The sequence below is a fragment of the Podarcis pityusensis genome, assembly GCF_964106645.2.
Source record: "Podarcis pityusensis genome assembly, chromosome: 2".
Taxonomy (NCBI): Eukaryota; Metazoa; Chordata; class Lepidosauria; order Squamata; family Lacertidae; genus Podarcis; species Podarcis pityusensis.
In genome coordinates, this window is record NC_138029.1 from 108,854,287 (window position 1) to 108,875,696 (window position 21,410).

The window sequence follows — 21,410 nt, forward strand, 5'->3', positions numbered from 1 at the left end:
TTTAAGGGGTAACCATCTTTATCTGGGAAGTAGCCAATGTAACACCAACTTTAACAAAAGGGAATTTGGGCTGGGGATCCTGGAAATTACAGGCTGTTTAATGTAACATCTCTCACAAGGAAAACTGGTCGAAAGTATTGTTAAGGATAAAATAACCCAGCATTTAGAAGAAAAAGCTTTGCTGAATTAGAACCAGCATGGCTTCTGCAAAGGTAAGTCCGGTTGCATAGCAGTCTGGTTAATCTGAAATAAGAGCAGAGGTTCTTTTGTAGGCAGGGCCAGCCCAAAACATTTTGGCACCTGAGGTGAACCACAAAATGGTGCCCCCACTCCTACCAAGGAAGAAGTGGTGGAGATGGTATGTGTGCTTGCTGGCCTGGGCTTCCTTCAGTGGAAGCAGGTATGGAGCAGCTGGTCGGGTGCCAGGAATCACCTGGCTCGTGCAGCATCAAAAGACATGCCTCTTTTGATGCTGTGCTTGCCAGGAGATCTGCGGGGCACCACCACACCACAAGATGTGGATCTTCTCTAGCCATCCAACCAGTTGATTCACCCAGCAATCAAAGTGGCATCTCTTTTGGTGCCCTGCTGCCCCACAGCCCAACTGACTGGTGCAGCAGATGGAGATGTTAGGGGCCCAACAACACCTGCTTAAATTTGATTTCAATCCTACCCACTGAGCAGTGAGCAAATGGGGAGTCACAATCTCCCCTGCTGGCATACAGGAGAGATGAGGATCAGAGATGCACATTATGATGTGCCAGAGTCTGATTGGATGCCTGGGCAGCACATTGTCCACCCAATAGGATAAGAGCAGGCCCCTCAGTTGAGCACCAGCCAGTGTATGTCAGCCAAGCTCAGAGCAATGGTAGCATCGTCAGGTGGAAGCTAGAACCAAAGGAGACGATTAGGACAATGGCTGCTGCTTGCAGAACAACGAGGAGGAGGACCCGCCTTCCCAAGAGAGTGAAACAGACGACTCGGAAAGCTGCACATGGGAAACTGCTGCCAAAGCAGAGGAAGCCAAATCTGAGCCAAGGGAAGCAGGGGCGGCGGAAGGTGGTAGACCAGGTGATGGCACCTGTAAAGCAGGATGTCAGGCATCCCTGCGATGAGTTCATCTCTAAAGTTCTGAGTCAGCTGCACCGCGACAGGGTGCCCATATCGACCAAGGCCAAAGGGAAGATGATCACCTTCATAAGGAGGTTCTACAACACTGTGTCCAACCACGCCAAGAGCAGCAAGAGAGCCCAGCGGACCTCCACCATCGGCTCCAGGGAACTACACAAAGCACTCAAGCGCGTGCTGCGCAAGAAACAAGTCATGGAGCTGGTAAAAACTGTCCGCAAAGTGGCACGGCGCCGTTAGGACATTTGTCCCAGTCTCCTTTGGCTGGCGCAAGTGAGATCTACAGAGGAAACCTACAGAGCAAGAAACAAGAGAACCACCTACCTAATGAAAAGTCCTGATGCTACTCTAAAGAGACCGAGAAATTCTTCACTTTAAAGGAAACATCTCATGCGAGTACAGGGATCAACTACTCTCCATCCTGAGTAAACTAAGAAGGGATCTGAGCTGCAGAAGAATCCTTGCATCTCCGGAAAACCTTTGGGAGAAGAAACATCTTATTCTTAGGAATATAATAAAATGGGATTCTACCAGGATCTTTAGCTTGCATGTGGTTTCCTTTCCCTCCAATAAAGCCAGACATTAGGGTTACTGCAGAAGACATTTAAGGAGCAACCATCTTTATCTAAAGCAGGGATAGATGAAACGATGTGGTCCTCCAGGTGTTGGATCACAGCTCCCATTATCCCTGAACATTGGGCCATGTTGTCTGGGGCTGATGAGCAAATGAGACCAAGGCTGGATCTAGAGATATTTAAAAACGTTACAGGAAAACGCGTTATGAAGCTCATAATGTAAAATCCCATTTTGGCTGCTCTACAACGTCCCACCTGGCGCCCCCCACCCAGTGCATGACATCATGCATATGTGACGCCGAGCACCCTCAATGTGGGAGGGTTGGGTTATTCAGAGAAGCTGAGTATAGCTCTCTTAAATTGGTTTTGTTATCTCTTCCGTCAAGATAAAAAAAAAAAATTCCTTCCAGTAGCACCTTTAAGACCAACTAAGTTAGTTCTTGGTATGAGCTTTCGTGTGCAAGCACACTTCTTCAGATACACTTCTTCAGATACAGCAGTGTATCTGAAGAAGTGTGCTTGCACACGAAAGCTCATACCAAGAACTAACTTAGTTGGTCTTAAAGGTGCTACTGGAAGGAATTTTTTTTTTTATTTTGACTATGGCAGACCAACACGGCTACCTATCTGTAACTCTTCCGTCAAGGTCATTCTGACTATAAAAGGAAGGCCAGAAGGAGCCCGGGTTTCAGTTTCTTTTTCTATCTCTCTTCCTTCTGGGGTGGTGTTCTGTACATAGTATGTGTACATAGTGTTAAGGTTTTAGACTTCTTATAAGTTATTGTAAGTTTAAGTTAAGTCTGCTGCAACTGGATTTCTTATGGGCAGTGCCAATCCTGAATGTATTGGATTTGTGACCATTATGCTCATTTGCCTTCAGTAGCAGTAAAGCTCTGCTGGGTGAAATATTAATTGCCTCTGGTCTATTTTTGGGAATCCTGCAACGGGTTTAAGTTTTTTACTCTGCTAATTATACATTGAAGTTCTGCTCTGGATCGATACTGAGTAGAATTTCATGACAGTTCAGTATGTACAGTATACTGTACTGTGTACATATATAATATATCTATATGTATCATATATCTATATGTATTATATAGATATATAGTAAACGCTGTTGGTGCTGCCATATCGTGTGAAGCTGGTGGAGGCTGGTGGAAAGAAAAGCAGAGTAAAAACTCAAAATAATAGTAAAAGGCTCGAATGAGGCCACTGGTTTTGGCCGCCGATCCGTTTTTGTTTCGGCTCCCGGTCTTCGTTTGACACTTAGATTTTGCATTTAAACAGGCGCGACTGCACCGCAACAAGCGCCTGCCGTTGCAACGAGCACAGTCGCCCTTGCCTTGCAAACAAGTGCATGCATCTGGGTGCTCCAGGAAAGATCGGCGAGGGAGGGTGACTCTGCCGGAAGGAAAATAATCCTATAATATTTTTTTATGGCAATTCGGGAGAAGAGGGGATTAGAAAATCAGCCGACCTGCGGTGTTTTAATTCTGTGGTTTTCGGTGGGCATGGAACGATTCGACGCTGCCCGGGATTTAGCGCTCAGACGCTGTTAAGCGCCAGTGAGAGCATCCGGGGCGCTTCGCTACGTTGTTTCCCCTCTTTCTCCCCAGTTGGAGGGCGATTCCTGTGCATTACTTATCCCTCTTTCCTTTCAAATGAAACGAATGCATTGTCTTAAGAAACAGCAGCCTGCCAAGCATTAGGGTGCTTTGTTCGCAGCATGTTTCTGTCAGTGTCAGGATGGCCGAGTGGTCTAAGGCGCCAGACTCAAGGCTCATATCCTTCCCAGGCTCTGGGTGTTCTGGTCTCCGAATGGAGGCGTGGGTTCAAATCCCACTTCTGACACATCCTTTTTTTTTTTTTTAAAATAATACTTTTATTTCCCATAAAAACATACATAAAGCCTACGCACAAAAGAACTTAAAAATACATTCCAGAAGAGAGAGAGAAAAAAACATTTTCTCTTGTTTATGTTCAAGGTGGCTTTCATGTCCCCTGCTTTTGCTTTCAAGTTCCTTTTGCTACTTGGAGTGTATTTTGTGGAGTAGAGAATAAAGAAGGGGAAAAAGGGAAGGACGGCTTCTTTATTATATCTATATAACTATAGAAATCTTAAACCTTAGGACTGCAAAGCACCAACTCTTTCCAGACATTTTGGCTTTTAAACGAAAGACAACTGATAGTAGTTTTTCTTCTTGCCGCACTATAAACAGAACCTTCAGTCTGCTGGTTTGTAACACAACGTGCAGAGAGCTTATTTTTTTAAAGATTTCCCAGATTCCATATGTTGGTAAAACATACCTAGACTTGGAAAACTATATCCTAATTTACTAGACTGTATACTAGCTAGTGAAAAGCTTTGCCAGCCGCCTCCCTGGTGGTCTAGTGGTTAGGATTCGGCGCTCTCACCGCCGCGGCCCGGGTTCGATTCCCGGTCAGGGAATGTGTTTTGCAAACAGTTTCAATTAGTCACAACACCAGCATTTACTCAAAATAAAATATTTTGAGAACACTTAGGAACCCGCTCTTTTGCTTCGAGCGGCTGTACGCTCCATCGTTGCAGAAAAACAACTCCTTGTCCGAAACATCTCTTTACCCCTGTTGCTCGCAGCACTGAAACAATAAATCGACCCGCCCTGAACTACTGCAGCTTTCTTCAACGCTGGACTCTGCTTTTGTTTTAAATGGGTTGATGTTACGTAAAGTATTACACTGATTAGGACCTTTATTGCATTGCTCGCCCGTTCCTTCGTGCTTTATACTCTAACTTGGCACCAGGTGGCAGCCTGGCATCTTTGGAACCAGGTGCTGCTGCCACAGCACATATGGAGTAACTGACCAGCTAAAACAATACAGTCATACCTCATGTTACATTTGATTCATGTTACGTTTTTTCAGGTTGCATCCCATGGCGACCCGGAAGTACTGGAAAGGGTTACTTCCAGGTTTCACCGCTCGTGCATGTGCAGAAGCGCTAAATCGCACTTCGCACATGCGCACAAGTGCCAAATTGTGCCACGCACCAGCGCAGATATGGCGCTTCAGGTTGCGGGCTTTTCACGTTGCGAACGGGCCTCCGGAATGGATCCCGTTCGCAACCAGAGTTACCACTGTACACACATCTCTCTTTTATCACCTGCGAAGCTACAGGACTAGGTGGATTCATTTACAGACAATAATACTGGTTGGAGTCGAGGAGGGGCAAGAGAGGATAATATCATCATTGAAGCTGGCTTCTGTCCAGAGATCTGCCTGATCTCTATTCTACCACCAACAGTGGCAAAGTCGGGACCAGAAGGACTATCCCAGGACCGTAGTCTTTAGATACAGTGGTACCTCTGGTTGCGAACAAGATCTGTTCCGGAGGCCCGTTCGCAACATGAAAAGAATGCAACCTGCAGTGGTGCATCTGCACATGCGCGGGTTGCGATTTGCCGATTCTGTGCATGCGCGTGACATCATTTTGCGTGTCTGTGCATGTGTGAGCGGCGAAACCTGGAAGCAACCCATTCCGGTATTTCCAGGTCGCCGCGGGACGTAACCTGAAAGAACGTAACATGAAGTGGGCGTAACATGAGGTATGACTGTACAGTGGTACCTCGGGTTAAGTACTTAATTCGTTCCGTAGGTCCGTACTTAACCTGAAACTGTTTTTAACCTGAAGCACCACTTTAGCTAATGGGGCCTCCTGCTGCTGCCATGCCGCAGGAGCACGATTTCTGTGCTCAACCTGAAGCAAAGTTCTTAACCTGAAGCACTATTTCTGGGTTAGCAGAGTGTGTAACCTGAAGCGTATGTAACCTGAGGTACCACTGTACTCAGATTTACACTGTTTCGGTGCAGAAACTCAGGTTGTGATGATAAATCAGCTTTGGGGCGAATGGCCTCTACAGTCGTACACCTTGGATTCTGAATGACTTGCAACTCGAACGTTTTGGTTCCCGAATGCTGCAAACCCGGAAGTGAGTGTTCTGGTTTGCAAACGTTCTTTGGAAGCTGAACGCCTGACGCAGCTTCCGATTGGCTGCAGGAAGCTCCTGCAGCCAATCGGAAGCCGCACCTCAGTTGTCGAGTGTTTTCTGAAGTTAAACGGACTTCTGGAAGGGATTCTGTTTGACAACCAAGGTACTACTGTATGTTTATTCCCACAAAACATGCCTAGGGATGATGAAGCCCGGCTGATTTTTTTCTTAGCTGAAATCATGATTTCTGTGGTAAAAGTAGAAGGGCAAGGTGCAGTTAATACATAGCTGTCAACGTTTTCCTTTTTAAAAGGGAATTTCCCTTATCCCGAATAGGATTCCTCGCAAGAAAAGGGAAAAGTTGACAGCTATGAGTTAATATCTGCCAGAAGCCACTGTCACAACTAGATCATAGTAAGGGTAGGTCATAGTCCCGTTCAGGGTAACAATGGTTCCTTGGCTACAGTGAAGCCAGGGGCACCTTCATTGTCATGCTATATTGTCTATATATGCCCATGCTGACAAAAATATGGTGACATTTGAAGGCTGGAGCTTAAGGAGAACAGAACAATGGCAGCCAAACAGCAAGGCAAAAAGAAAGCCAGGGTTCCAAAGAGGAAGAACGTCAACAAGAAGCACCAACAAGCGAGACGGAATTGGAAGAAGCTCCAGGCTCAAAAACATAAGAAGAAGCAGCCTCATTTGAAGTGTCAAGCCAAGAGGACCTCAGCCGCTAAGTCAAGGAGCAGTGGGCAGCCAAGAAAGATCTGTTCCTCAAAGCTCTTTGCTTCCAAAATTCTGCGACAGATTCCCAAGGTGCGCATGGAGGCCAAGGCCAGAGATTTGATAAAGACCTTGTTGGCGGACTTATACAATCATGTGGCGACCCAAGTAGAGGCCTTGAGCCAGAAAGAGGAGCAGGCCCCCATTAGTGGCGATGAAGTCCAAGCCGCCTTGAAGGAGGCCATGGAGAGGGAGTTGGCCAAGCACACGGCCGAACAGCCCACCGCCATCCCCACCGAGTGCGCTTAGAGAACCATATCTCCCCTTCTCCAGCGGCGGCAAGAAGGGACAGGACCAAAGGTTGCCCTGAGAAGATGCATACAATATTCCAGAGACTTTAAAAATATACTGCCGCCTTCATAAGTCCAAGAAATCCTGTCGTTTACCACTTTAGACATCTTATCGGACACCGGATGAATTTGTATGGAAAAGACATGAAAGAGATGGTTTTCAAAAAGAAAAGAACCACAATTCCAGTAAAGCAGGATTTTAGCAGCTTTTTTCAGTTCTTCCAATAAATCAGAATTTTAGCAGCTTTATTCAAGTGTATTTGTTTCTTCTTCTTCTTCTTCTTCTTCTTCTTCTTCTTCTTCCTCTTCCTCTTCCTCTTCCTCTTCCTCTTCCTCTTCCTCCTCCTCTCTATGGAACTCAGCTTGGGTTTGACATTATTAACTGTGAAGGCACGTTGTTGTTTTTAGATGATTTAAATCCTTCTAAAATGTTTGTAAAAGTTTTATGTCACTTATTTTTAATTGTATTGTTATAACATTTTGTGTTTGCCTCCCTGAGCATCTTTGGGAGGAAGGGCAGGGTATAAATTTAACAAGAACAAGAACAACCATTTATTATTTATATCCTGCCCATCTGGCTGGGTTTCCCCAGACGCTCTGGGCGACTCCCAAGAAAAGATTACACAATATAATAAAATAATAATAATATAAATAATAATAATCAAAACATTTCAGTATTAATTAAGAAAATATAAACATGCTGATTATTTCTTCAAAAAGTGTTATTCTACATTACCCACTTTCTCCTACCATGTAGATCTCCTATCCCTCAGGGCACTATTGCTACCAGGTTATCCTAGTGTACTCTTTGACTTATCCTTGACAGAGCAAACTTGAGCCACACTTTTAAAGCACCTTGCTTTTTCACCAAAAATCCTGGGAACTGAAGTTTGCTGTGGATTGTTCCCTGCATTCTGTAGTCTCATAGGAGTAGGTGTTGTAGTAGCCATGTTTTAAGGCTAAGCCAAAATGGCTTCCAATTTTGCTGTGTGTGTATTTTTTTTTTTTAATGATATTTATTAAAAGTTTAAGAATTACAGAAAAAAGAGAAAAAGAAAACAACAAAAAATTTGACAAAACATACATTACAATACATAAAAGGAAAAGCATAGAAAACAATACAAGAATACAGCAAAAAAACCCCAAAAAAACCCAATAACATTAAAACTCACATCCAATGTTCCATATCTTTATCTTTCATTACTTGTTTCATCGACCTCCTCACACCTCCCTTTTTGTATTCTAATTTAATTAATTATTTCAGCAAATTCTTTCCATCTTTCTCAATTTTTGTTATATAATTTATCTTAACGATCTAACCTTTTAATTAACTCAACAAATCCTTTCCATCTTTCACTATATTCTGTCATTCAATTTACCTTAATTTATTTAACCTTATCTTACCATAAAAAAAACCTTAAAACTTAATACTTATTTGTACATAACTCCTTATATCATTTCTACTAAAGCCAAATAGTTTCATTCCAACATTTTTCCTAATACTCGTTAATTTTACACTAATTCTCAAAATAAATTTTTAAAAACTTTCTTCCAATCTTCATCCAACGTCTCTTCTTCCTGGTCTCGGGTTTTGTCAGTCCTTCTTGTCCATTCCATCTAGTCCATCAACCTGGTGATCTTATGTCCGAGGCTCTTAAGTCTTTTCCATGTCCCTTCTGCAGATCTTCTTCTTGTTTATACCTGCACTTTACTTTGTCTTTTGTTGATCTTTTTCTTAATTTCTTTCCTTTCTCATTGGTGGGTAGGTCTCGGGAGGACTCCAATCCAAAAATATCTCCATCTCCCCTCAGCAGATCAGCCCATTCCCCACAGTCCCATTCCCCACAGTCAACACTGTAATCCAGGAAGTATTTAAAAGCATGTTTCAAAGTCCTTCCAAAATTAAGAGCCCTCACAACTCCAGACCCCCCCGGTCCACTCCAGATTCAAACTTCAAGAACAGCGGCTTATGCTCCTGCATGGCCTCGGATCTCTCCATTTGTGTTACTTGAGGTTCAACAGCAACCTCCTCCATTATCTTCTGCACTTGCGCTTGCCCTGTCAAAACAAGTTCCTGGGCTGGTTCCTGAATGGTTTCTATATGGGTATTCGCCATTTGTCCAAAGTTTTTAACTGCAACAGTCATCAAATCCATCTTCTCATGCATCTGCTCCAGCAAAGCACTTGTCTTGCAAAAAGCAAGCACCAAAACTTCTTCTAAACACATTTTTATTCAAGGTCAGAGTCTGGTCTCATGATCCTAATCTTACAGCTGTGAAATCCCCAGATCGACTCCAGCAACATATTAACAAACTCCCTCTAGAGGATACAATTTCTATTTGTATCCATCTTTTGAAAGCAGGGCCAACAAAAGAAAATTACTTTCATTTTTCAAATATTTTGTTTCTTTTGAATGCAAGAGGCAACATTGAAGTCAATTTGTTTCTCTTTTTTAACTATCTGTCAAAAGATGTTCCATTCACAGTCGATGAACTTCCCCATAAATTTCTGTCTCTGACACCCCGTTCCCAGGTTTGAGACGGTGGAAATTTATCTTTCTTTACTCTCTCTCCTGCAGGCTTAAACAGTCAAAAATTCCCCCCCTTTTCTCCTGCTTCCAAGAGGGGTTTTGGTGGTAATAACTGAAGGAAATTTAGACCTTTATATACGACTTTCCAGACTTTAGCTTGCAAAGTTTTTGCTTCAATCTATTTACAAAAATGGGAGGCGGACTTCCTGTTTAGAGCCTTCCCGCTTCAGTGCCAAATTAAAATGTTTCTTAATCCAATTTTCCGTTCTACTCACGGGTACTTGTTTAGAGTCCAATTGTTCACAGGAAAAAGTCAGCGCTCTCCGGCAACGGCTGTGCGGCTTCACTCCGTAAAAGTAGCGGTTGATTCAAAACACCGTGCCACTCACCCCACGTCACTTCGGATCCCCAAAAAAGGGTTTCCCTGCGAGTAGGGGAGGCGCTCCTGGTGTCAGCCGAATCCCACGTTCCCAGGCTTCCTCCGCCTGGGATTTTTAAAGGGTCTCCGCCTTCGCCGCGGCGGCAAGACCCGATTTTCACGGAGCGGGTTCCTCTCGGTCAGAGGAACTCCACCATTGCCGATGGCGCTAACTCGGAAGTCTCCCAATTTTGCTGTGTGTGTAAAAACACTGTCTGGAAATAGCAGCAGCGGCAGCAAAAAGGCACATCTTAGAGGCTGGAGGCTGTTACCCCAACCGCCTCAGAATATTCTGAGAGGACTTCTGTGGTCAGGGCCGGTCCAGCCATGAGACAAGCAGGATACACAAAGACAGGAGTTCCAATGTAGATCTTTATTTCCCCCTGTTTCCTGATGTAGATCTTCACCCACCCCTTCCTCCCTGGCAACAGGGTCCGGGGAGAACACCATTTTGTGGTTCGCCCAGGGTTGTCACCCGCCCTGTAAAAAACCGGGATCATCCAGTTTTGAGGCCAAAGTGTTCCCTGCCCTGTTTCAACTTTCAGCAGGACTCCTTTCCACCGCTACTTCTGAAGTCATCAACCATGAAAAATAAAAAGGTTCATTAAAGCTTAATTAGAAGGTAATTAGAGAGAACGATAACAATGTGATAATACAGTCATACCTCGGGTTACAGACGCTTCAGGTTGCGTTTTTTTGGGTTACGGATGTGCCGAAACTCAGAAGTACCGGAACGGGTTACTTCTGGGTTTCGGTGCTTGCGCATGCGCAGAAGTGCTCTGCGTGCTGTGCGCGTGTGCAGAAATGGCGCCTCATGTTGCAGACTTTTTGGCGTATGTAAGGACCCCCGGAACAAATTAGTTTGTATCTGGAGGGTCTACTGTACAGTGATACCTTGGTTTAAGAACTTAATTCGTTCCGGAGGTCCGTTCTTAACCTGAAACTTTTCTTAACCTGAGGTACCACTTTAGCTAATGGGGCCTCCCACTGCTGCCGCGCCGCCGTCGTGCCATTTCTGTTCTCATCCTGAAGCAAAGTTCTTAACCCGAGGTAATATTTCTGAGTTAGCGGAGTCTGTAACCTGAAGCGTCTGTAACCTGAAGCGTATGTAACCCGAGATACCACTGTATTATTATTGCTTGCCAATTCCTTCATGCATTTTCATAAAGATTTATACTCTAACTTGGCACCAGGTGGCAGCCTAGGATATGCCATCTTTGGAACCAGGTACTGCTGGACATCCAGAGAAAGAGCAGATATGTGTGTTTGTTGTTCTGCTTCATTCCCAAAAAGAGGAAGGAAAAAACTGCACAGCAGCTACACTGCAGCTTGACATGGAAGTTCCACTGGCAGACATGGGGTGAACTGATGGAGAAAATCGTGCAATACGGTGCGGGGTGTGCGTGCACCTCAGCGATGAGGTCACATGGAGTACCTGACCAGATAAAACGTGCAAATCTCATATCTTTGATAATCTGCAACAGGAGTAGGTGTATTCATTGACATGTTGTTGTTGTTTAGTCGTTTAGTCGTGTCCGACTCTTCGTGACCCCATGGACCAGAGCACACCAGGCACTTCTGTCTTCCACTGCCTCCCACAGTTTGGTCAAACTCATGCTGGTAGCTTTGAGAACACTGTCCAGCCATCTCGTCCTCCTCTGTCGTCCCCTTCTCCTTGTGCCCTCCATCTTTCCCAACATCAGGGTCTTTTCCAGGGAGTCTTCTCTTCTCATGAGGTGGCCAAAGTATTGGAGCCTCAGCTTCAGGATATGTCCTTCCAGTGAGCACTTAGGGCTGATTTCCTTCAGAATGGAGAGGTTGATCTTCTTGCAGTCCATGGGACTCTCAAGAGTCTCCTCCAGCACCATAATTCAAAAGCAAACAAACAATAATATTAACTGGAGTCAAGGAGGGGCAAGAGAGGAGAGCATCACCATCGACAGTTTCTAAAGAACTGTCTCAAGGTGATTTGTGCATAAAATAATTGAAAACAGCCTGTATGATGAGGAAGAGAGGAGGTTCAACAACATCAGGAGGCGTATACGTTCCCCATCTCTGTTCTGAAATCTGTATTTCTTCCCCTATGGACAGATTCCTGAAATATATTCCGAACCAGTGTTGAAAGAAAATATTGCACACCCATATACTCAATTTTTCACCATAACTTTGAAAATTCACAACATTTCAATGCCTGTGTTGGTGAACTGGCCACCTGTTTAAAAAGTTTGAGGACGCCTGGTGTAGAACAATGGTTCTCAAAGATGTGGCAAATGTGTTGGGAAGATTCAAGGACAATCAAAGAAACATTCAAACATTTCAGTGGAGTAGAGTAGAAAAGACCAATTTAATTTGACACCAGTAGCAGGCCCAAGCAAACCTCTAGAAAAGAAAGTTAGTTGACAATATGTGGATAGCTCTGAATCTTGGTTTCACATGGACTGGAGATTGAAATGTCTCTCAACCTCTGTACTTGATGTGTAGTGAGATGCTTTCCAATTCCAATGCGGCCCCAGATGGGAAGAAAATACATCTGTTGTCAAAACATGGAAATCTGGCAGACAAGAATGTTCAATATTTTGAAAGGCTTTTGGAGCAGCAGAAATGACAAGGATCATATATTTTTTTTAAAAAAAAAACAACCCCACAAAAGTAAAATTCTCAGAAAATATGCAGTTTATATCTTGCCAAGTGGCTCAATTGATTGCTCAGCAGAAAACTCCCCACATACAACAGCTGAAATATTGATTAAGCCCACCAGCGGCTTGACCATGAACAATTTATTTGATGGTGACGCTGAGTGACATATTATGGAAATTTCTTTGTCTGGTGATACAGGGATTTTCAACTCTGAGAAATATGAAAGATCAGAAAAGAGAAAGGCTTCTTTGTGTTGATGAGGAAATGACAGTTTGTCTCAGATTAGATTTATAAATGAGATTACCCGGCAAAAGCAAGCTCACATCTTTCATTGGGTTTGTATACATATGTAAGAGGCTTGTTTGTAATTATATTTTGGGAAGGATTCATGTATAGTTTGGGAACAATGCAGTTGCATTGCTTTTTACTTTCTGGATTTCCCATGGCTATTATAAAGTAGTTGTGTTCCATGTAACAACAACAACAGCAACAACAACAACTTATTATTTATACCCCGCCCATCTGGCTGGGCTTCCCCAGCCACTCTGGGCGGCTTCCAACAAAATATTAAAATACAGTAATGCATCAAACATTAAAAGCTTCCCTAAACAGGGCTGCCTTCAGATGTCTTCTAAAAGTCTGGTAGTTGTTTCTCTCTTTGACATTTGGTGGGAGGGCGTTCCACAGGGCAGGTGCCACTACTGAGAAGGCCCTCTGCCTGTAACTTGGCTTCTCACAGTGAGGGAACTGCCAGAAGGCCCTTGGCGCTGGGAGCCAATGTAGGTCTTCCAAAACCAGTGTTATGTGGTCTCGGCGGCCACCCCCAGTCACCAGTCTAGCTGCCACATTCTGGATTAGTTGTAGTTTCTGGGTCACCTTCAAAGGTAGCCCCACACAGAGCGCATTGCAGTAGTCCAAGCGGGAGATAGCTAGAGCATGCACCACTCTGGTGAGACAGTCTGCGGGCAGGTAGGGTCTCAGCCTGCGTACCAGATGGAGCTGGTAAACAGCTGCCCTGGACACAGAATTAACCTGCGCCTCCATGGACAGCTGTGAGTCCAAAATGAGTCCCAGGCTGCACACCTGGTCCTTCAGGGGCACAGTTACCCCATTCAGGACCAGGGAGTCCTCCACACCCGCCCGCCTCCTGTCCCCCCAAAACAGTACTTCTGTCTTGTCAGGATTCAACCTTAATCTGTTAGCCGCCATCCATCCTCCAACTGCCTCCAAACGCTCACACAGGACCTTCAATGCCTTCACTGGCTCTGATATGAAAGAGAGGTAGAGCATTGCTAGGAGTTGTTTGTTTTCGTTTCCCCATGTACAGTGGTATCTCTGGATGCGAACGGGATCCATTCCAGAGCCCCGTTTGTATCCTGAAGTGAACGCAACCCCTGTCTGTGCGTCAGCACATGCGCGGGTCACGATTCGCCGCTTCTGCGCATGCGCAAGTGGCAAAACCCGGAAGTAACGCACTCTGTTACTTCCGGGTTGCCACTGAGTGCAACCCAAAAATGCTCAACCCGAAGCTACTTCAACCTGAGGTATGACTGTATTTGTAATCGATAAAAAAAATCAGTGGCGCAAGTTTTTATTCTGAAAGTGTGGTTCCCAAGAAAAAGGTTTGAGGATCCTTGGTGTAGAACAGGCACCCCCAAACTCGGCCCTCCAGATGTTTTGGGGCCACAACTCCCATCATCCCTAGCTAACAGGACCAGTGGTCAGGGATGATGGGAATTGTAGTCCCAAAACATCTGGAGGGCCGAGTTTGGGGGTGCCTGGTGTAGAAAGTAAACTTTCCCGTCTTGGCAACTGGCAGTGGCAGGAACAGTACAGTGTGGGGAAGGCAACTTGCCATGGCTCCCACTCGCTGAGAGGTAAAAAAAATGATGGCAAAAAGCTCTGCCTAGATCCGTGATAGCAAGGAATAGGTCATAGTCACATTCAGGGTAACAATGGTTCCTTGGCTACACTGAAGCCAGAGGCGCCCAATCAGCACTCTCCACATAACACCTTCATTTGCATGCCATTGTCTATAAATGCCCATGCTGACAAAAAAATTGAAGGCAGGAGCTTAAGGAGGAAACAAAGAAACAATGGCAGCCAAACAGCAAGGCAAAAAGAAAGCCAGGGTTTCAAAGAAGAAGAACAACGTGCGCAAGAAGCACCCACAACCTAGACGGAATCAGAAGAATCCGAAGAGGCTCCAGGCTCGAAAACAAAAGAAGAAGCAGCCTCATTTGAAGCGTCAAGCCAAGAGGACCTCAGGCGCTAAGTCAGGGAGCAGTGGGCAGCCGCGAAAGATCTGTTCCTCAAAGCTCTTTGCTTCCAAAATTCTGCGCCAGTTGCCCAAGGTGCGCATGGAGGCCAAGGCCAAGAATCTGATGAAGACCTTGCTGGCGGACTTGTACAACCACGTGGCGACCCAGGTACAGGCCATGAGCCAGCAAGAGGAGCAGAACCCCATCAGCGGCGACGAAGTCCAAGCCGCCTTGAAGGAGGCCATGGAAAGGGAGTTGGCCAAGCACACGGCCGAACAACCCACCGCCATCCCCACCGAGTGCACTTAGAGAACCATCCCTCCCCTTCTCCAGCGGCGGCAAGAAGGGACAGGACCAAAGGTTGCCCTAAGAAGATCCATATAATACCCAAGAGACTTTAAAAATATATTGCTGCCTTCCTAAGTCCAAGAAATCCTGTCGTTTACCACTTTAGACATCATCAGACACCGGATGGAGAGGATTGCTATTATGTGGAAAAACCGTGAAAGAAGTGGCTTTCAAAAAGAAAAGAACCACAATTCCAGTAAAGCAGGATTTTAGCAGCTTATTTCACTTCTTCCAATAAATCAGGATTTTTGCAGCTTTATTCCAGTCTAATTGTGTCTTCTTCTGCTTCTCTGGAACTAAGCTTGGGTTTAGGTGATGAGTAAAAATCCAGTTATATAAAATGTTGTTTAGGAAAAGTATTGACTGTGTCATACTAAACAGCAATCAGATGACTGATTAAAAAAATAATCCAAGTGATATTGAAAAAAATGTGGGGGAGGTAAAATTTACAGAAATGAAACAATCTTAATATACTTTTTCTTTGCTTTGAGCAGTTGTTCATTGTTGCAGTTTAATAAGTAAAAAAATTACTGAATATTTACAATTTAACGTACTGTGTTGCGGGGAAGAACCTGTTAGAACTTGAATTGTTTTTTGCCATATTTTAGTGTTGGATATTCACTTATCACTTAATATTTGTTTTAAAAGTCACCAAGTAAATGCTGGAAATGAAGCAATCCAAAGGGTAATGTTTTCATATGTGGTGGACTTGTAAAAATGCAGTAGGCTTTTGGGAAATGATTCACAATGAACTGAAAAAGATGTTGAAAGCAGTCATCCCCCCAAAAGCCTGAAGCGTTGAATCCTGAAGGTTGGGATACAAATTCAATGAAATGAAGCAGCAACAGCAACAATAACAAACACTCGCCTTATGTCAGACAGTTCACTAACTCAAGTGCATTTATAGTGTTCTAGACTTGGCATTGAACATGGGTTTGTGGTGAAAGAATGGCTGTGCTATAGTTAACAATTTCTGAGCGCAGCTACTACTGTCCTCCAGAGGGTGATCCTGAATATCTTTCAAAAGAATGAGTTCTAAAAATAAACATTGGACTCCATCTTTTTTAAAGGCAAAAAGGGACTTGTACATATCAGGAATAGCTTGTGCAATAATGACCCACTTAGACCCACTTTTTTCTCTTGTTTTTAACTTAGACCCATTTTAAGGTGATTTTTTTCTATTTTGCAGGGAAGCTAGTAACACTACAGTGCTACCTCCGGTTAAGTACTTAATTCGTTCTGGAGGTCCGTTCTTAACCTGAAACTGTTCTTAACCTGAAGCACCACTTTAGTTAATGGGGCCTCCCGCTGCTGCTGCGCCACCGCCATGTGATTTCTGTTCTCATCCTGAAGCAAAGTTCTTAACCCGAGGTACTATTTCTGGGTTTGCGGAGTCTGTAACCTGAAGCGTATGTAACCTGAGGTACCACTGTACTTAGAAGATACTGTGTGCCAGTATCTATAGTCAGCAGAGTTACATCTCAACACAGCTCCCTCCTTGGAAGCGTCTTCAGGGTTGAAGGTACACACAGTATACCTTATAGGCAATAAACACTCATGGATGCCATAAAGATTCAATCAAGTGCAGAGGTTTACTTGACAGGCATAAAAGCATATTGGTAGCAAATTTATACAGACATTCACCACTGCCATGGTCAAGGATGCTTAGAGTCCAACAAGAGTCCAAGACACTCGCTCAGCTTCTCTCACCACAAGACGCAAGCAAGAGACTCACAACAAGTTACACAGAACCACTGTTATCAGTACTTCCTGTCACACTGCACATGTCCAAAGAAGAAGTTCCCACAGAAAACATCCTTGCATAGACAAGACAGTCTCAGCCTTCTGCTGCTTCTTGAAGCTTCTCTGCTCTTCTCTCTTTCTGGAACAAATGATTCTTCTCTCTCTCACACACAGAGAGAATATCCAACAGCTGCAATATCTGAAGAAGTGTGCATGCACACGAAAGCTCATTCCAATAAAAAACTTAGTTGCTCTCTGAGGTGCTACTGGAAGGAATGTTTTTATTATTTAATCCAAGGCATGTTGTTTAAGGGAGAAGGAGGTGCCTTTCAAATTGAGCGGGACTTAACTTCTGAAGAAACATCATTAAGGTCTTGGTGTTAGAAGTATGGCTGGTTTGCGAAAGGATCTATAGCACCATGCCAACGCTTTTGCACATACAGTGGTACCTCAGGTTAAGAACTTAATTTGTTCTGAAGAACCTGAAACTGTTCTTAACCTGAGGTACCACTTTAGCTAATGGGGCCTCCTGCTGCCGCCACGCCGCCACTGTGCGGTTTCTGTTCTCACCCTGAAGCAAAGCTCTTAACCCAAGGTAATATTTCTGGGTTAGCGGAGTCTGTAACCTGAAGTGTCTGTAACCTGAAGCGTCTGTAACCCGAGGTACCACTGTATTCTGAAAATCTGGAATGAATCAATGCATCAGTTAATTGTACCAAGGTGTGCCTGCAAAGGTGCTGAATGCAACAGGTGAGCAACCACTGGCTTGTTCTCTGTAGCTGCCATTGAACCAGACCAAACTCAGCTCTAGTGGTGGAGCCATGGTGGCTGCAGAACCCTGCCATACAGGGCTCTCTTGCTCCACATCCACTTGAAGTCTTCACAGGACTCCCTGAGCATTTTTGTTTGTTGCCCTCCTAGCCTGCTGCCCAGTGTACGTGTGTCCCCATAGCCTCCCAGATCCAGGCCTTTCAGTGACAGATTATTTTTTCACACAGGCATTTGGGGAAGAGTGTGAAGTCTGGTGTGCTTATTTCTGTGCTGTGCTGCTGCTAAACTGTTTGATTGTTTAATTTTAATTAACATTTATACAGTGGTACCTCGGTTTTCGAACGTCTTGGAAGTCGAGCATTTCAGTTTTCGAACGCCGAAAACCCGGAAGTAAATGCTTTGGTTTTCGAACAAGCCTCAGAAGTCGAACACGTCTTCTGCTGAGTGCAAGATCTGGAGACCTAACTGTCGGCTGTTGAGTCTCGGTTTTGGAACGTTTTGGAACTAGAAACGGTCTTCCAGAATGGATTACGTTCGAAAACCGAGGTACCACTGTATTTAGTTTTTGTCATTTGTACACTGCCCTGCGCGGTGAAGGGCAGTCTAAATTACTGCTACTGCTACTGCTACTACTAATTTAAAAAAATACTTTATTATTGTTGCACTATTTATTGTTGAATTTCTGTACCGCTGTTTACGGGGGGGGACTTTACAAATTTCACATGGGACCTCACATCTCAAAACTTTACGTTATAAGTGCTCCAATGTGGCACATACCTCCACATGTGGTGGGAGTGTCCCAAAATCCAACTATTCTGGACAACAGCCATACAAGAAATATGTAAAATAACTAAGCAAGTAATAGACATCACCCCAGAATTGGCCCTACTAAACATGTTCCAAGACAACAATGCCCATTTACACCACAAAGAGCTCATAACCCACCTGCTCTCAGCAGCCAGAAACACCATAACCAGACACTGGAGAGACCTGTCAGGAGTAAGCATGGACCAATGGTACCAAATAGTATGGGAAACAGCCCTACTAGAAAAATTAATAAACTGAAACTGACAGGGGGACAAACAGAAGAAGACGCCTTCACCCCGGTATGGCTCCCCTTTATCACATACACAGCCCAACAGGACAATGACAATAATCCACCAACAGCATACAAATCAATATGGCTAACCTGATCCAAAACACCCACCCACCTCACTCACACACGAAAACAAAGATCACCACAGCCAATCACAAGCAAACAATCACACCCTAGGCCAACCCCAACCTCTCTCACCACCAAAGGAACACAAGTGAACAACACAAGCAACGCTGACACCAAACTCTACATACATTAAACATAATAGAAACACCGCCACCCGACCCCACCCCCATCCATCTTCCCTCTCTCCACCCCCCCTTTCTTTCTTCTTTTTTTTTCTTCTCCCCCTAATGCCTCAACAAATGAAACGGATTTGTAAAAATGTTACATGAAAAAAAAAAAACGAGGCACTACACTTCTGTAAAACAAGAAAATCCTTAATAAAATATTTTTAAAAAAATAAAAAATTAATAAGTGCTCCAATGTCTCAGATTCATAATAAAGGTTGTCCATTTTTCAAGCAGAATCTTGTTCATGAGCCTACAGGCACTCTTCTTATAGGGAAAACCTTTCATGGGATAAATGTGATCCTCTGCCAAAATGAAAGTAGTGGTTAAAGGCACAGTAGTCCGGACTGGTGGGGGGGGGGGGATGGTAGCTCTTCCAAAGACCTGTTTAACTTAGAACACTGTCATTGACAGAATCAGCTAGGAATTTATGAAATTTTCTCAACAGGGACTGGAGACACCCACCCATCCCTGGTTTAAAGCCTGTTTCGATGTAGAGAAAAAAATCACATTCTGGGCATGGTAGCCTGGTTTAAGGAAGATGGAAAGTACACATTTATTTTCTCAAAATTAGCCAGGATTGATTGCGGCAGCAACACCTGAAGGGCCAGATGCCATCATGCTCTTCAGAAAGTCAACAAACAGTGGCAGTGTCCGACCTCATAACTGGATAGCAGCAGGTCATAGTCATATTCAGTAGTAGGTCATAGTCATATTCAGCATAACAATGGTTACCTGGCTACTGTGCAGGTAGAGAGAGCCAATCAGCACCCTCCATGTAGCTCCTTCATTTGCATACTGCTGTCTATAACTGACCATGTTGGCAAAGGTGTGGTGACATTTGAAGGCAGGGGCTCGAAGCTTCAGAACAGAAGTCAACAGAACAGAACAGAAAAATGGCTGCAAAACAACAAGTGAAAAGGAAGGCTGCGGCTTTGAAGAGAAAGAAGCTCCAGAAGAAATATCAGCACATCAGGAAAAACAAACTCCAGGACCGTAAACAGAGAAAGTTCCCATCTTGCCTTGAGCATGGGGTCAAGGAGCCACTTGCCAGAAATACTGTGAGCAGTAAGGTGGTGAGAATCTGTTCCCCTAAGCTGTTTACGTCCAAGATGGTGCGAGAGGTGCTAAAGGCATACATTGAGGTCAAAGCCAAGGGCATGGTTAAAAACTTGCTAACAGATGTGTACAACCACGTGGCAACGGAAATAGACCGCTTGAGCCAGAAGAGCCCGTCTGCTACCATCAGCTGCACTGATGTCCAAACGGCCTTGAAGGAGGCTGTAGTAAGGGAATTGGTGAACCACACGTCTGAGCCCCTCAGGAACGAATGTGCTTAGAGAAACACCCCTCCCCTTCTCCAACAGGGCCAAGAAGGGAGAGGACCAAAAACTGCCCTGAAAAAAGATCCTTAAAACTTGAGAAACCTTTAAAAGACTTTGCTGCCTGAATGTGTCTTAAGAAATCCTGTAATCTAAGATACCAGCTTCACCTCAACAATCTTTATTGCTTGTAACAATTGTTCCATTTATGGGGATGTCGTGAAAGACCATGGGAAAGGAAGCTAAATTTGGACTACAGACTACACATGCCCAAGAGATTTTTCCATCGCCATCAGCCAGAATCAGCAGAGTTCAGTGAGGAAGAACATAAATCAAAATATATGAGAGAATTGTTTGTGAGCTGGTTTCTGAAAGAAAAGAAACACCGTATATTGTTCGTCCAATAAATCAGGATTTTTAGCAGCCTTATTCACTGAAGTGTGTGTGTGTTGTTTTTAATCTGGGACTGGTTACTGACTGCAAACCTAGTTACACAAAATACTGAAATGTACAAAGGTGTCAGGGTCGTCATATGAAGCAGGAATAAATGGAAGTTCATGAAATGCCTTGAAAATTGTGCAGATCCGATGTGTGAAAACCTTAACAACCCTGTCCCCTCACAAAACAAGGAGAATTCGGAGAAAGCCAATGGGTAGCATTCAACTAATTTTTACTCGGAGTAGACCCACTTGAACCATGACTAAGATTCATTAATTGCAGTGGGTCGGAGTAAAACTTAATTAAATGCTACCCACTATTAGCTGCCGCTGGCCTTTCAGATTGCTTCTAGTCATGTAGGAGGTGCTATACAAAACCAAAAAAATGGCAAAGTGGCTATTCAGAGAAAAACAAAAAATGAAGGTTTAATTTCTTTTTAAAATGGTTATAAAGCTGGCGACATTCAGGAGTTAAGATTTAAGTTCCTAACTGCTTTGCGTCACTCAAGCTCATCTTTGGAATTTTGAAGAATGTGTAATAATCAAATCTTTATGATGTCATTTGGGCCTTTTTTCCAGTCAGTGGCCACCTGCAGATCTGAGAAGACCCCTATTACAGCCTAGATGATGCTGGAATACAAACACACAGTTTTAGAAGCAATCAGCACAAGGACCCGATTGAATACTCTTGAGTTCATTTTCCCACACAAATTATTAAAACACTCCTGCTCATCTTGTTTGACTGGAAAGCACAGCCCAAAGCCCTGATGAATTTGCAACTTTTAATCAGTCCTGTGTAGAAAGTGTCTTGAA

At 44.1% G+C, this 21,410-nt stretch overlaps 3 protein-coding genes across 3 annotated transcripts; all 3 read left to right on the plus strand.

The window, feature by feature from the left end:
- Positions 1-6,160: 6,160 nt before the first annotated feature.
- LOC308470121 (uncharacterized protein) lies at positions 6,161-6,993 on the plus strand. Its single transcript, XM_080993408.1, has one exon. The coding sequence runs from the start codon at positions 6,242-6,244 to the stop codon at positions 6,701-6,703; it is 462 nt and encodes a 153-aa protein (XP_080849534.1). The 5' UTR covers positions 6,161-6,241; the 3' UTR covers positions 6,704-6,993.
- A 7,377-nt stretch (positions 6,994-14,370) lies between these two features.
- On the plus strand, positions 14,371-15,197 carry LOC308470119 (uncharacterized protein). The gene has a single exon (XM_080993406.1). The coding sequence runs from the start codon at positions 14,426-14,428 to the stop codon at positions 14,897-14,899; it is 474 nt and encodes a 157-aa protein (XP_080849532.1). The 5' UTR covers positions 14,371-14,425; the 3' UTR covers positions 14,900-15,197.
- A 4,456-nt stretch (positions 15,198-19,653) lies between these two features.
- Positions 19,654-20,589, plus strand: LOC308470154 (uncharacterized protein). The gene has a single exon (XM_080993442.1). The coding sequence runs from the start codon at positions 19,735-19,737 to the stop codon at positions 20,176-20,178; it is 444 nt and encodes a 147-aa protein (XP_080849568.1). The 5' UTR covers positions 19,654-19,734; the 3' UTR covers positions 20,179-20,589.
- The last annotated feature ends 821 nt before the right edge of the window (positions 20,590-21,410 follow it).